The sequence below is a fragment of the Odocoileus virginianus genome, chromosome 5 (assembly GCF_023699985.2).
Source record: "Odocoileus virginianus isolate 20LAN1187 ecotype Illinois chromosome 5, Ovbor_1.2, whole genome shotgun sequence".
Taxonomy (NCBI): domain Eukaryota; kingdom Metazoa; phylum Chordata; class Mammalia; order Artiodactyla; family Cervidae; genus Odocoileus; species Odocoileus virginianus.
Window position 1 is genome coordinate 13,065,001 of NC_069678.1, and position 13,286 is coordinate 13,078,286.

Here is a 13,286-nt window from a genome sequence, read left to right on the forward strand (position 1 = left end):
TGTGCCCAAGCACCAGCAGAGTTCAGCACTAAGATAGGATATTTGAGCTGTCAATCAAAGAATTCCCTAGGCTTTGAGGGCGGTACCCGGTTGTCTGGTAACCCCAGGGGCTCTGAGCTAAGAGCTGAGAGAGGTAACCCTAGCCAGAGGGACCATTCCAGAAAGTCAGCTACGGAGAAGATCAAAGAAGGTAAGGCGCTTGTGCCTGGGGCCCCAAGGTCTGGTGGGGGTAGCCAGGAATGCCCAGGAAGGAGGGCCTCAAAGAGACAGAATTTCTGGGTGCTGTTAGGAGCAGGGGTAGTTTCTTTAAAAAGAGAATGTATCACCTTTGCTTGCTTCTAAAAAAAAAAAAAAAAGCAGCAGGGAAGAAGAAAAAGAACATGGGAGGGACTGAGAACTCAGCTCTTGGGCCTTTTCCACTCCTTTTCCTGTCTCTTGGGAGAAGAATTCAGGAAAAAGGCTTTGCCTTTCTAGCGGAGAGATACTAAAGAGAAACACATGCTGATGAGAGAAATGTATTTGGTTTAACAGTGCCCTGGAGACAACAGCAGGATGTTAGGCGACCAAAACTAGCAAGCAGACAGAAAGTCAAGGAGGCAGGGGAGAAAGAGGTTCCCCTTGAGATAGGGAGCAGGCAGTGAACAGAGACACAGAAGCTTTGCTCCTGAAAGTTGGCCCCTTGCCAATTACATGGCCTAGTCAGTTTTGGGCCCCCAGTGCCTTGTACGGCTCCTGGCACACAGCAGGAGCTCACTGAGTTTTTGTTGAACCAACTTGAACTCTACCTTGAGATTAGACAGCAGGAGTATGTGGATTATGAGTGGATGTCTTTGGATGCACAGAGTGAAGGAGATGGTGGAGCAGAGGCCCTGTATGTGCTTTGTTCATTCATCCATTCATTTATTCATTCAGTATACCTTTTTTATTGTGGCAAAAGTCTATATGTAACATGAAATTCACCATTTTAAACCTTTTCTAAGCATACAGTTCAGCAGCATTAAGTATACTCACATTGTTGTGCAGTCTTCACCACCATCCATCTCCACAACTTTTTCATCTCATTCGGTAAACATATGTTGAGAATCTACTGTTTTAGAACATTCGAGCTGCTCCAAATCTAGTAGGGGAAATGGTTAAGAAAGTCAACAACCCTAACCCGGTGTGAAAAATGCCATAAAAGACCTAAGTATAGATAAGCACTATGGGAGTCCAGAAGGACCCAGCTGGTTGAGGGGAGGGGCTTTCTGAAGGAAGCTGTTACTTGAAATTGTTGCAAGAAAGAGAGTGGTTCAAGAGAGGATGGCCACATCCCAGGTCCAAGTCCCTGGGGTGGATGCCAAGTATGTGTTCTTGGCATCATGCAGGAAAGAATTCAATGTTGAGCCATAGTAAAGAGAAAGAAGGTTTAGTCAGGGAAGAAACACACTCCATAGACAGAGTGTGTGGGGTTGTCAATTTTTACATAGGCTCTTGGTGGGTATCCTCAGTATTGAGGTGATTACATAGGCTAATGATTGGGAGGAGTATTACAGTTGTTTTGGAAAAGGGGTGGGGATTTCAAGGAATTGGTCCACCACCCACTTTTTGACATTTTGTGGTCATCCTTAGAACCATCATGGCACCTGTGGTGTGTTACACTGAGAGTATAATGAGGCTCAAGGTCAAGTGGAAGTTGAGTCCGCCATCTTGGACCCAGTTGGTTCTAATCAGTTTATGTTGTGTCCTCAGGCTAAGTCATATTTTTTAAAGAGTGTGCCCTGCCCCCTCCTTGTCTTAAAATGAGTCTTGGAGGACGAACAATTAGTCAGTCTAATGAGAGTGAGAGCTGATGTGGTGTCCAGTGGGATAGGTGAAGCAAAGTGAGATGGCAGAGAGAAATCCTTGAAACCCTGAGGGTCGCACCAGGGCAGAAGTAGAGCTGAATTGCTGTAGAGGGACAGTGGCCCTTTGGAGGACCAAGGATAACACACTGACCCCTCTGCTCCCTGTTGTCAGCACTATGTCTTCCCTCGATACTGAGGATGCCCCCCAAGAACCCTCGCTCTCATCCTCAAGCTCCAAGAAGAAAAAGAAGAAAAGAAAGTGGCTTCAGCAAGAGGCCACCATCCAAGCCCTCACCAGGGCTGGCCACAGGGCCCTACTGGCTGGCCGGAACCGTGAGGCCTTGACCAGCTTCCAGAGGGCCTTCCTCCTGGCTTCCAAGTCACCACAAACCAGAGACACCCCTGTTCTCCAGGCCTGTGCCTTCAACCTGGGGGCTGCCTACGTGGAGACTGGGGACCCAGCCAGAGGCCTTCAGCTGCTCCTACGCGCTCAGCCTCAAGAGACGGCCCCGGGCGGGTGTCATGGCGACCAGTGTTTCAATGTGGCTTTGGCCTACCATGCCCTGGGTGACCTGCCTCAAGCCTTGGCCTGGTACCACAAGGCCCTGTGCCACTACCAGCCACTAGGTGACCAGGGACAAGCCCAGGCAAAAATGGGAGCCTGCTACCAGGCTCTGGGACAGCCTGGGCTAGCAGCCCACTGCCTGCAAGAAGCGAGCCGGGCCTATGCCCAAGCAGGGCAGCCCCAGGCTTCAGCCCTGGCACTGGGGGCTGCAGCAGGGTGTATGCTGGAGAGCGGGCAGCATGGGGTGAGTGAAGTCATGCAGGTGCTGGAGGAAAGTCGGAGGCTTGCTGAGAGAAGCACTGAGCAGGGACTGCTGGGTGAGGCCTGGGGGCTGAGAAGGTGCGGGATCTGGGGGGTTTCAGACCGGGTGATACTCTGAGAAATGCGGTGGAAGCAGAGGCATTTCTGAGGGTTGGGAGGGGCTGGGGGAACCCTGGGAGAGTGGGACAGAGGCTGCACCAGTACAGCTTCAGCAGCATTTGACCAGTGACATTGACCATGCCCTCTAGGGCAACTCTATAACGATCTAGGCCTGGGCTACTCCCAGCTCCAGCTGTTCCCGCTAGCGGTAGAGGCCTTCCTGCAAGCCCTGCCCCTGTGCCGGGAGCCAGGAGAGGAGGCCACAGTGCTAAGGAACCTTGGGATGGCCCACAATGCCCTCGGCAACTATCAGGAAGCCCGGGAGTTCCACCAGAAGGCTGCCGACCTGCACGGTGGGTACCAGGGACTGGGGAGTGAGGCTGAGACCAAGGGGCTAGGAGTAGGGTTCCAGCTGAAGCCCCAAGGCTGGAACTCTAGAGCTAATTATGGTTATACTTTAGAACTAATTGGACTGGGAAGTCCAGAACCAGGGAAGAGAAAGTGGGGGTGGGAGGGTGCAGGAGATGGGACAGCCAGGCAGGACAGAGGGTTATGGCCCCAGAGGCTGAGGCCTGGGGTTGGGAAGGCAGCAACGGGCAGAGAGAAGAACCTGGCTGGAAGGGGAGGCCTGAAGTGGAGCCCAATGCTTCTAAATGATTGTGTGACTTTTCAGCACCTTATTTTCACTTTCTGAGCTTCAGGTTGCATGTATATAAATATGGAGCTATTAATACCTGCCTTGCCTGCCTCCCTGGGTTTTTATGTGGCTCAAAGTAGCCTGGGGAGGCATTCAGGCCAAAACTCAGGCTGGGTTTCAAGAGTTCAAGCCTTCACGGTGCCTCTGGAGGTGTGCCAGGGTTGTGCAGCAGGACTCCTGGCAACCCTCCCTTCCTCATTGGGGGGCAGGGTTCTGATGCCCCAGCAGGCCAAGTCGTCTCTTAGGATGGGGTGGGCTCTGTCCCCAGGCTCTGTGGGGCAGCGGAGGGAGCAGGGCTGGAGCTTTGGCAGCCTGGCATTTGCAATGAGCCAGCTGGGAGACCACAAGGCCGCCAGAGACAACTACCTTCATGCTCTGCAGGCTGCCCGGGACACTGGTGAGGGGGAGGGGTTTGCAGGTGGCTTGGGGTGGGGCAAAGCTTGAGGATCCTTGGGGCTGGTGGGGAGGACCTCTGGAGGGGAGGGTCGGTGGGGTTGGGAGCCAAGGGAGGACCTCTCAGACTGTCTTCCCTAGGGGATGTGAAGGGGCAATGGCAGGCCTGTGAGGGTCTGGGGGCTGCTGCAGCCAGACTGGGACAGCATGACCAAGCTCTGAAGTACTATAAGGAAGCGCTGGCCCGGTGTCCGGTGAGACCCTCCATCCTAGAATCTAACCGTTTCCCAATAGCCCTCCAGTTGCTCTCCTGACATGCTTTCTCCAGCTGATATTCCTGTCTCTCCCCACCATCCATTCACTCATCAAATGTGCATTGGGCACATGGGGTGCTGGGTCCTGGGACACTATTGTGAGGAAGAATCCACCTCTGTCCACGGTTCTGGGTAGGTGGTGGCAGGATGCTGGCAAAGGCACAGGAATGGGCTAGAAAAGAAAGGAGACAAAGGCCCCTCCCCTCCTCCTTTTCTATTTCTTCCCCGGTCCCGAAGCCCAGGCTTTCCCCACTACCCCATTATCCACTCTCTCCCCAGAAGGAGTCAGATTCTGTGCGAGAGCGGCTGGTGGCCAAGCTGACAGATGCCATAAGGACCCACTTGGCCCGGGGTGGGCTGCTTCCGACTCACACCCTGGTGAGATGACACCCGAGACAAGCAGTAGGGGGTGGGGAGAGGTTACCCAGAGAAAGGGGTGCTGATGCGTGGAGCTGATGTCAAGGATGCTGCACTTGACTGCTCGTCTGTGTTCATCTGTCCCAGGGCCTGCATGGGGGACACATGCCACTTTCCAGAGGCCACCTGGAGGTAGGGTGGTGGGTGGGGGATTGTGGCATGTCCCCAACACCAGGGCTGTGCCAGGGCTTTGGCTGATTGGTAACTAGCCCAGTGGGTGAAGGTCAAAGGCTGCCATTGAAGATGGGGCTTCCCAGGTGGCTCAGTGGTAAGGAATCCGCCTACCAATGCAGGAGCCCCATGAGACACAGGTTCCATCCCTGGGTTTGGAAGACCCCTTGGAGGAGAAAATAGCAACCCACTCAGTATTCTTGCCAGGATAATCCCATGGACAGAAGGAGCCTAGTGGGCTACAGTCCATCGAATCCCAAAGAGTCAGACATGACTGAGCACACTTGCACACACACCATCAAAGATAACTGAGCCAAACCTACAGGACGTGGTTTTGTCTTTGGCTGCAGTTCCCAAAAGAGCCACAGGATGGGAGCAGTGCTCCAAGGATGTTCTCTCTCTCCTCTCATTCTCTAGGGGACAGTTCTCTGTGGGTCTCTACCTGCGCCCCTCCTTCTCCGAACTCCTCCTCCCTCCCTCTCTACCTCCCATCGTCACTCAACAGGTCAATGTCTCTTCAGCTGCCTCTTCCCTCACACTTTGAGATTTCTCAGGCAACCTACTTACCCCAGGAATTGAAATCATGCTTGAATATTTGTTATATTTATTTGCTAGGTTTTATGTCTCTACCACACAATTGCACTCATCTCACACGCCAGCAAAGTAATGCTCAAAATTCTCCAAGCCAGGTTTCAAAAGTATGTGAACCATGAACTTCCAGATGTTCAAGCTGGATTTAGAAAAGGCAGAGGAACCAGAGATCAAATTGCCAACATCCACTGGTCATCAAAAAGGCAAGAGAGTTCCAGAAAAACATCTACTTTTGCTTTATTGATTATGCCAAAGCCTTTGACTGTGTCAATCACAATAAACTGGAAAATTCGTCAAGAAATGGGAATACCAGACCACCTGCCTCCTGAGAAATCTGTATGCAGGTCAAGAAGCAACAGTTAGAACAGGACACGGAACAACAGACTGGTTCCAAATTGGGAAGGGATTACGTCAAGGCTATATATTGTCACCCTGCTTATTTAACTTCTATGCAGAGTACATCATGGGAAATGTCGGGCTGGATGAAGCACAAGCTGGAATCAAGATTGCCAGGATAAATATCAATAACCTCAGATACGCAGATGACACCACCCTTATGGCAGAAAGTGAAGAGGAACTAAAGAGCCTCTTGATGAAAGTGAAAGAGGAGAGTGAAAAAGCTAGCTTAAAACTCAACATTCAAAAAACTAAGATCATCTGGTCCCATCATTCCATGGCAAATTGATGGAGAAACAATGGAAACAGCGAGAGACTTTATTTTCTTGGGCTCCAAAATCACTGCAGATGGTGACTGCAGCCATGAAATTAAAAGATACTTGCTCCTTGGAAGAAAAGTTGTGACCAACCTAGACAGCATATTAAAGAACAGAGTCGTTACTTTGCTGACAAAGGTCTGTCTAGCCAAAGCTATGGTTTTTCCAGTAGTTATGTATGGATGTGAGAGTTGGACCATAAAGAAAGCTGAGTGCTGAAGAATTGATGCTTTTGAACTGTGGTGCTGGAAAAGAAAGACTCTTGAGAGTCCCTTGGACTGCAAGGAGATCCAACCAGTCAATCCTAAAGGATATTAGTCCTGAATAGTCATTGGAAGGATTGATGCTGAAGCTGAAGCTCCAATACTTTGGCCACCTGATGCGAAGAACTGACTCACTGGAAAAGACCCTGATGCTGGAAAATATTGAAGACAGGTGTAGAAGGGGACGACAGAGGATGAGATGGTTGGATAGCATCATGGACTTGATGGACATGAGTTTGAGTAAGCTCCGGGAGTTGGTGATGGACAGGGAAGCCTGGCGTGCTACAGTCCATGGGGTCTCAAAGAGTCAGACACGACTGAGTGACTGAGCTGAACTGATGTCCTCTCTTGGGAAGATCCCCTGGAGAAGGGAGTGGCTACCCACTCCAGTATTCTTGCCTGGAGAATTTCATGGACAAAGGAACCTAGCGGGCTACAGTCCATGGTACAAAGAGTTGGACATGACTGAATGATTAACACTTCACTTTTTCACTTTATGTCCTCTCTTACTTGAAAGAGTAGGACATCATATTTATAGTTTGCAAGTAAAATTATCTTGGTATAAGCAGATGGCTGGATTAGGGGTCAGAAGACCTAGATTCTATCTGAAGTTGGTTACCAACTTTCTATGACTTTCTCCCTGGAGGCCCCAGGAAGGATGAGGTGGTCATCAAGCTCTGGCCAGGTCTGATAGTCCATAAGCTTGAGTTCTAACTTGAGAGTTACTACTGGGGACCTTAACAGAACAAAGGGCCTTGCCCTGTAGTTTCATCCTTAGACATAAGGCACAGCCCAGCTGTCTTTAGCACTTCTCTGTCTCTCTGGGCCCATTGTGTGTGGAAGGAACATACATTCACACCACAACCACAGCTGGGGTGGTCATTTTTCTCTAACTGATCCCATTTACCCCTCTTCATTCCTAGACCTCAGCTCCAGGGAGATCCCCGGCTCCAGGTGGCGCCTGCCTGGTGGAAGGGACCCCAGCCAGGGTAGACAGGGGCACACCAGGAGTGCGGCATAGGTAAGCAGGGCCGGAGCAGAGCTTCAGGGACGGATGTGGCCTCGGGGGTGTGTTGGGAGGTGTCACAGCCTGGCACAGTGGGTGGGACGTGGGGAGGAGGGGACCTGGCCAGAGTACCGCTCTGCCCCCCGTTTCCTGCCTCTACAGATCTTCTGGTGGGTGGGAAGATGAGTTAGAGGAAGGCCACGAGGAGAAGGAGGAAGAGTCAGCGAATGTTCCCACAACATCTTGGGCACCAAGGCTGGAGGGTGAGTCTAAGGAAGCTGCTTCTAGCATCACCTTCCTCCAAATGGGAGTGCTCTTACTTCCTTTACCCCACCCTCCCACTTGTCATATTTCCAAGGCCAGGACCAGCCCTCCCCGCTTTCTGCTCTCTCAAGGCCCTGGACCATTTTGCCTAAACCCTTTCCTGAATTTGCCTCTTCCCCCCTGCTCCTGAGGCTTTCCTAACATCTAGAACTTTGTATCTTGGAGCACCAAGGTTTCCACACCTACTACATGCCAGGCACTGGATGCTTTTCTTACCTTAGCTTACTAGTCTCTTCCCCCAAAGGCTTTGCACTCTGAGGACAGAGTTCCTTGCTTCTTGGTGACTTGGATTCACTGATGTCTTCTTTTCTGGGTGTTATCCTCCAGGCACCAATAACACTCTGGTGAATCATTCCCATCTAGTCAGCCCAAGTTTGCCAAGCAAACTGTACCTGCCCTGTACAGGTGGACCGTCTGCGTACAGTGACCAAAACATCCCCTGACACCCACCCTCCTGGTTCTTCTCCCAAAGATGTCTCTTTCTGCCCATGATGGTTCTTGAGGCAGTGAGGCCTGTGATGAATATGTTTGTTTCTCTCCATCCAGGCCCAAGACCCAAGACCCATCTCTCATTTGGAGGCCAAGGCCCCCTCAGAATGGAGAACCCTGGCCTTCTGGTACCCAGCAGGCCCCGTGGCAATAGGTGGGTAACTGGGAGGAAGGATGAAGCCTGGAGAATGGATAAAGGAAGTAGGAGGGATGTGACTTTGGATGACTTTAATGGAACATGATCACTGTTAAAGTTGGGGGAAGAGGTGGTCTGTTGCTTGGGGACATGCTTTGAGCCTCTCTGACTTTGCCCTTTAGCAATCTGCACAACCTTCACCCAGCTCTGGAGGTCCCAAGTGTCCCCCGCCTCCTGCATGGCCTGAGTGTAGGCCTCGGCGAAAGGGCGAGTCCTGCTGAATGGGGAAACACATGGCTTCAGCGTATTCCCCCCTGCCCTGGAGCCCACCAGCCGAGGTAGGGCCAGAGAGGGTTATAGAAGCTGGAGCCAGAGCAAGCTGCCTTCTCTTCTCTCCCTAGTCACTCCCACTGCCCCCTCTCTGCCTCCTTCAGGTCATTCAGACAGCCCAGGAAACCTCCCGGCAGGAACCCTCAGAGGAGATCCATGGAGTCTGGCTTCTGCATAGTCATGTGAGCCTCCCCTGTTGGTCACAGCACGGCCTCTGCAGTACCTACCCAACATACTCACCTCAGGGACTTCTGGGACTGAACCCCTTCCCCGTCGTTTCCAGTGAGGACTGCATGGGCATGGAAGACAATGTCTGCAAGTGCGCCCCTGAGCAGGCTGGACAAGGGCTTGGCAGTCTCAGCACCAAGGCGTTCCGGGTGCTTCTCATCAGGATTTTTGGATTCAATAGGGAAAAGAAAAAAGGAAAACGGATGGTAAATTTCTCCACTTTCTTTCTGGCATCAAACTTCACAATCTGGCCTTGCCAGTTCTTAAAAGCATGACATCTTGTTTAAGACACTTTAGGGTCACTGACTCCATTTTCTCATACGGGAAATGGGGATCTCATGCTACAGAAGATCCACCTTAACTGAGCTATTGATGCACTCCTCTTCCTCCACACACAAGAAAAGCAGATGCTGGATGCAGGGCCCCTCGGGCCTATAGTAGCAGTACCGCTGCTAGCTGCGGCAACAACAGTATTTTGTAACATTGCTCACTTAGCATATGCCATACCCTGTTGTACGTGCTTCACAAGTGCCTTCTCCTTTAATCCTCACAGCAGATGAATCCTCTTTCACAGATGAGGAAAAGAAGGCACACAGGTTAACTGGTTTACCTACCAAGTCACACAACTAGTAAGTGAAGCTGAGATTCATACCTAGGCAGTGAGTACCTTTAGGATGCTGTGCAGTTCAACTCCCCCAGTTAAGCCATTGCTTACCAACAGTTGTTCGTGTTTGCTACCAAATGTGTTTATCCCAATTGTACGTGTTATTGTAGTTTGTAATTAAACTGATGAACTAAGAGTGTGAAAACAAGCTGTTTCTATGACAACTACATTGAATCTTTGGAAGATGCAATTCAGGTGAGTGACTTTAAAAACTACTGTTGAATTATATGTGAGCAGAGAGACTATTAAAAATTGGGGGGAAATCATAAAAATCTCGATGAATTTTGCACTCAGATTGCTTTAAATATACCATCAATTTTTTGTTCCAACTTAAGGAAGCAGACTTCAAACTGGTAGGTGATATGTAAGTGGTGAAGCTTATGCAAGAAAGAAGATGGATAACTACAGTCTTTGGCCTTATCCTCAAAGGCAAGACCCTGGTCACACTTTGACAGACAGCAAATGAACGTTTGTTGAAATAAAATAATTTAGTCCTAGTCATGTAAGATAAGAGGCATTCTACTGCACTGTGAATTATTTCACAATTAGATTTTAAGGATTAATTAAAATATTTGTAGATAAAGGACCTACTAGGTTTCAGGCACATAACCAGGTTTTGTTAATCTTCCTTATCTCAATGGAGCTTTTTATCTTGTCAGGCATTAGAGATGTCTTGACTGAGAAGTAGATTCACTGACTGTAACAAAGCCAATCAAACTGCCTTTAAATGAAGAAAGAAGAAAGGAGAATGATTTTGAGGGACAAGTAGCAGCATCTGCTACACAAGAGTATTGGTACTAGGTCAGGATCAACCATCATTGGCTCTACCATTTTATAGCTGTATTACCTTAGGAAAATTACTTAACTTCTCTCTGCTACTCAACTTCTCATCTATAACATAAGGACAAAAATACATCATAGGATGGACAGGATCAAATTAGATAATATAGGCAGAGCATCTGGAACTCAGCAAATAATCCTCATGCCCCCTTTCTTTAACATTTTTTAATTTATTTTTTTACTGTGCTGGGTCTTCATTGCTGCACAGGCTTTTCTCTAGCTGTGGTGAGCAGGGGCTACTCTCTAGTTGCGGTACTCAGGCTTCTTATTGCAATGGATTCTCCTCTTGTCCAGAGCATGCGTTGTCTAGGCACATGGGCTTCAGTAGTTTCAGCTCCTAGGCTCTAGAGCACAGGCTCAGTAGTTGTGGCACACGGACTTAGTTGCTTCTCTGCCCGTGGGATCTTCCCAGATCAGGGATTGAACCTGTGTCTCCTGCACTGTAGGTAGATTCTTTACCACTGAGCACCAGGGAAGCCCAACATGCCCTTCTTAAATTGGTTTTGAAGGCATTTTCCAGAGTAAACTCCAAAATGTGAAAGGCAGCAAGGTGGAATAGGTTGGGCACTGCCTTCCTGAAGAGAGCCTTCATTGGTTGTTTCATAAATTCTAAGTGTGTATGGTGGGATATGTTTTGTGTTATTACTTTATAGCTACAACTCATCTGAATGAAGTCAGCAGTTGATAACCCTTCAGTTATATAGCTCTGCATTTAGAGAGGCATTTCTGCATAGAATAATGCTTAAGACTTCAGACTTTAGGTCAAGCTGCTTGGGTCCTATCTCCACTGACAGCTATCAGTGTATCATTGGACATATCATTCAACATCTTTGAGCCTCAGTTTCCTAATCCACCTTCAGTGCAGGAGACCCGGGCTTAATTCCCGGGTCAGGAAGATCCCCTGGGGAGGGGAATGGCACCTACTCCAATATTCTTGCCTGGAGAATTCCAAGGACAGAGGAACCTGGCCAGCTACAGTCCATGGGGTTGCAAAGAGTCAGACACTATTGAGTGACTAACACTCTCACTTCCTCATCTGTAAAACAGGGATAATAACAGTTGTTGTAAGGATAAAATGAGAAGACTCATGTCAGCACTGGGTACATATACTCAAAATGTTATCTATGTCAAAGAAACATGCTTCACACTGTGTTTCAGAAATGAATCTTCAGAACTGACTAATTTTCTCAAGTAGGTCTGTAGGGAGTCTTGTTGTTCAGTCACTAAGTCATGACTAATATATAAAAGTGAAGCTACTTATATACTGGTGAAGCTATAAAACAAAATTAGTGAAGTCTTAGATAAGATTATGCAATTGTAATATAAACTCTATTTCAATTAAGATGAATAAACTAAAAAACAAGGATGAGTAAACCACAAACATAGTCTAACCCAAACAATTTTTCATCACAATCACAGTCTGATACATTCAATTTTCCACATCAGACATGTTAAACAAACAATGATGAAGGCAAGGTTACAACCCATAGGAGATCATAAGCCTCTTGTAATGAAAAAGGAGACTATCAGAGGAATGGGCTTCCCAGATGGCTCAGTGGGTAACTAAATAATCTGCTTGTGATGCAGGAGACACTGGTTTGATCCCTGGATTGGGAAGATGCCCTGGAGAAGGAAAATGGCATCCCATTCCAATATTCTTGCCCAAAAAAATCCCATTGACAGAGGAGCCTGGCGGGCTGCAATCCATGGGGTTGCAGAGTCAGACACAACTGAGCAACCAAGCACAGCATTGCACAGCATCAGAGGAATAGTTAAAAATAGGAGGGGTTCTGGCTTCTCTTGTGGCTTAGTGGTAAAGAATCTGCCTGCCAATGCAGAAGACATGGGTTCGATCCCTGGTCCAGAAATATCCCACATGCCGCAGAGCAACTCAGTCCTTGTGCCAAAACTACTGAGCCTGTGCTCTAGAGCTGGGGAACCACAACTCCTGAGCCCAGGAACCGCAACTACTGAAGCCTGGGTGCCCTAAAGCCTGGACTCTGAAACAAGAGAAGCAACCACAAAGAAAAGTCCAAGCATTGCAACTAGAGAGTAGCCCCCCTCACTGTGAATAAGGAAAAAACCTCCGGCAGCAATGAAGACTCAGCACAGCCGAAATAAATAATTTTTTTCTTTTAAAGTAGGAGGGGTTTTTGCTTTTCTCAGTGAACTAGCCAGGAATGGAATTTATGTTACAGAAAAAGAATAGCATAAAAACACCCCCCTCAATCCTGTTGTTTAGTCGCTAAGTCGTGTCTGACTCTTTGTGACCCCATGGACTGTGGCCTGCCAGGCTCCTTTGTCCATGGATTCAAGAATACTGGAGTAGGTTGCCATTTCCTTCTCCAGGGGATCTTCCCCATCCAGGGATCCAACTCGCCTCTCTTACTTCTCCTGCATTGGCAGGCGGGTCCTTTACCTGGGAAGCCAGGTAAGCAGAGATAAGCGAGGCTAATTTAGTGGGGGAGAGGGGTCCCAAGTTATATGAAACGCTTAGTAGTGTTAATTAGAACATTAACTTATTGAGCCCTATGTGCCTGACGCTGTCTACGGCTTTGCGTGGGATACAGCCCCGTATGTACTCGTATCCCATTTTACAGACAGGAAACAAATCTGGAGAGCCAAGTTCACTCAGTCAGTGGGAGGGCAGGAACCCGGGTTAACTGCTATGCTACACAGCGTAGCAGTAACACAACTGCTACACAAAAACATGAAACGAAGAATTATTATCGACGGGCGCTTGAGAGCAAAGCACTTAGGGTCATTTGTGAGGCAGTATGAAAATGCTCCGGCGATGGGCTTGGATCCAGACCGTAAGACGAGACGCCCTGGCGGAGGGGGGCCGGGCTGGGAAGGCACCCGGGGAGTTGGCGCGCACAGTAACCGAAGGAGAAGCGGCGGAGCTGCCAGTCATAGGCCCGCTTCCGGCAAGGGTGCGTGCGGGCTCTGCCCCTCGGGGGCA

General features: G+C 49.1%; 2 protein-coding genes across 3 annotated transcripts in view; one reads left to right on the plus strand and one right to left on the minus strand.

The window, feature by feature from the left end:
* The window catches only part of IQGAP3 (IQ motif containing GTPase activating protein 3), a 55,124-nt gene extending 41,886 nt beyond the window's left edge, over positions 1-13,238 (minus strand). For both annotated transcript variants that reach the window (XM_070467511.1, XM_070467510.1), the window contains exons 1-3: positions 13,137-13,238; positions 8,833-10,205; positions 1,012-1,117 (exon numbers count right to left, since the gene is read on the minus strand). In XM_070467511.1, the coding sequence (XP_070323612.1) occupies positions 1,012-1,057 (46 nt within the window). In that variant the 5' untranslated portion in view covers positions 1,058-1,117; positions 8,833-10,205; positions 13,137-13,238. The remainder of the gene's footprint in view (positions 1-1,011; positions 1,118-8,832; positions 10,206-13,136) is intronic.
* TTC24 (tetratricopeptide repeat domain 24) lies at positions 1,935-9,618 on the plus strand. The gene is made up of 10 exons (XM_070467514.1): positions 1,935-2,705; positions 2,898-3,101; positions 3,714-3,842; positions 3,980-4,092; positions 4,432-4,530; positions 7,231-7,328; positions 7,476-7,576; positions 8,184-8,280; positions 8,445-8,600; positions 8,697-9,618. The coding sequence occupies exons 1-10, from the start codon at positions 2,000-2,002 to the stop codon at positions 8,776-8,778; spliced, it is 1,785 nt and encodes a 594-aa protein (XP_070323615.1). The 5' UTR covers positions 1,935-1,999; the 3' UTR covers positions 8,779-9,618.
* Positions 13,239-13,286: the final 48 nt, after the last annotated feature.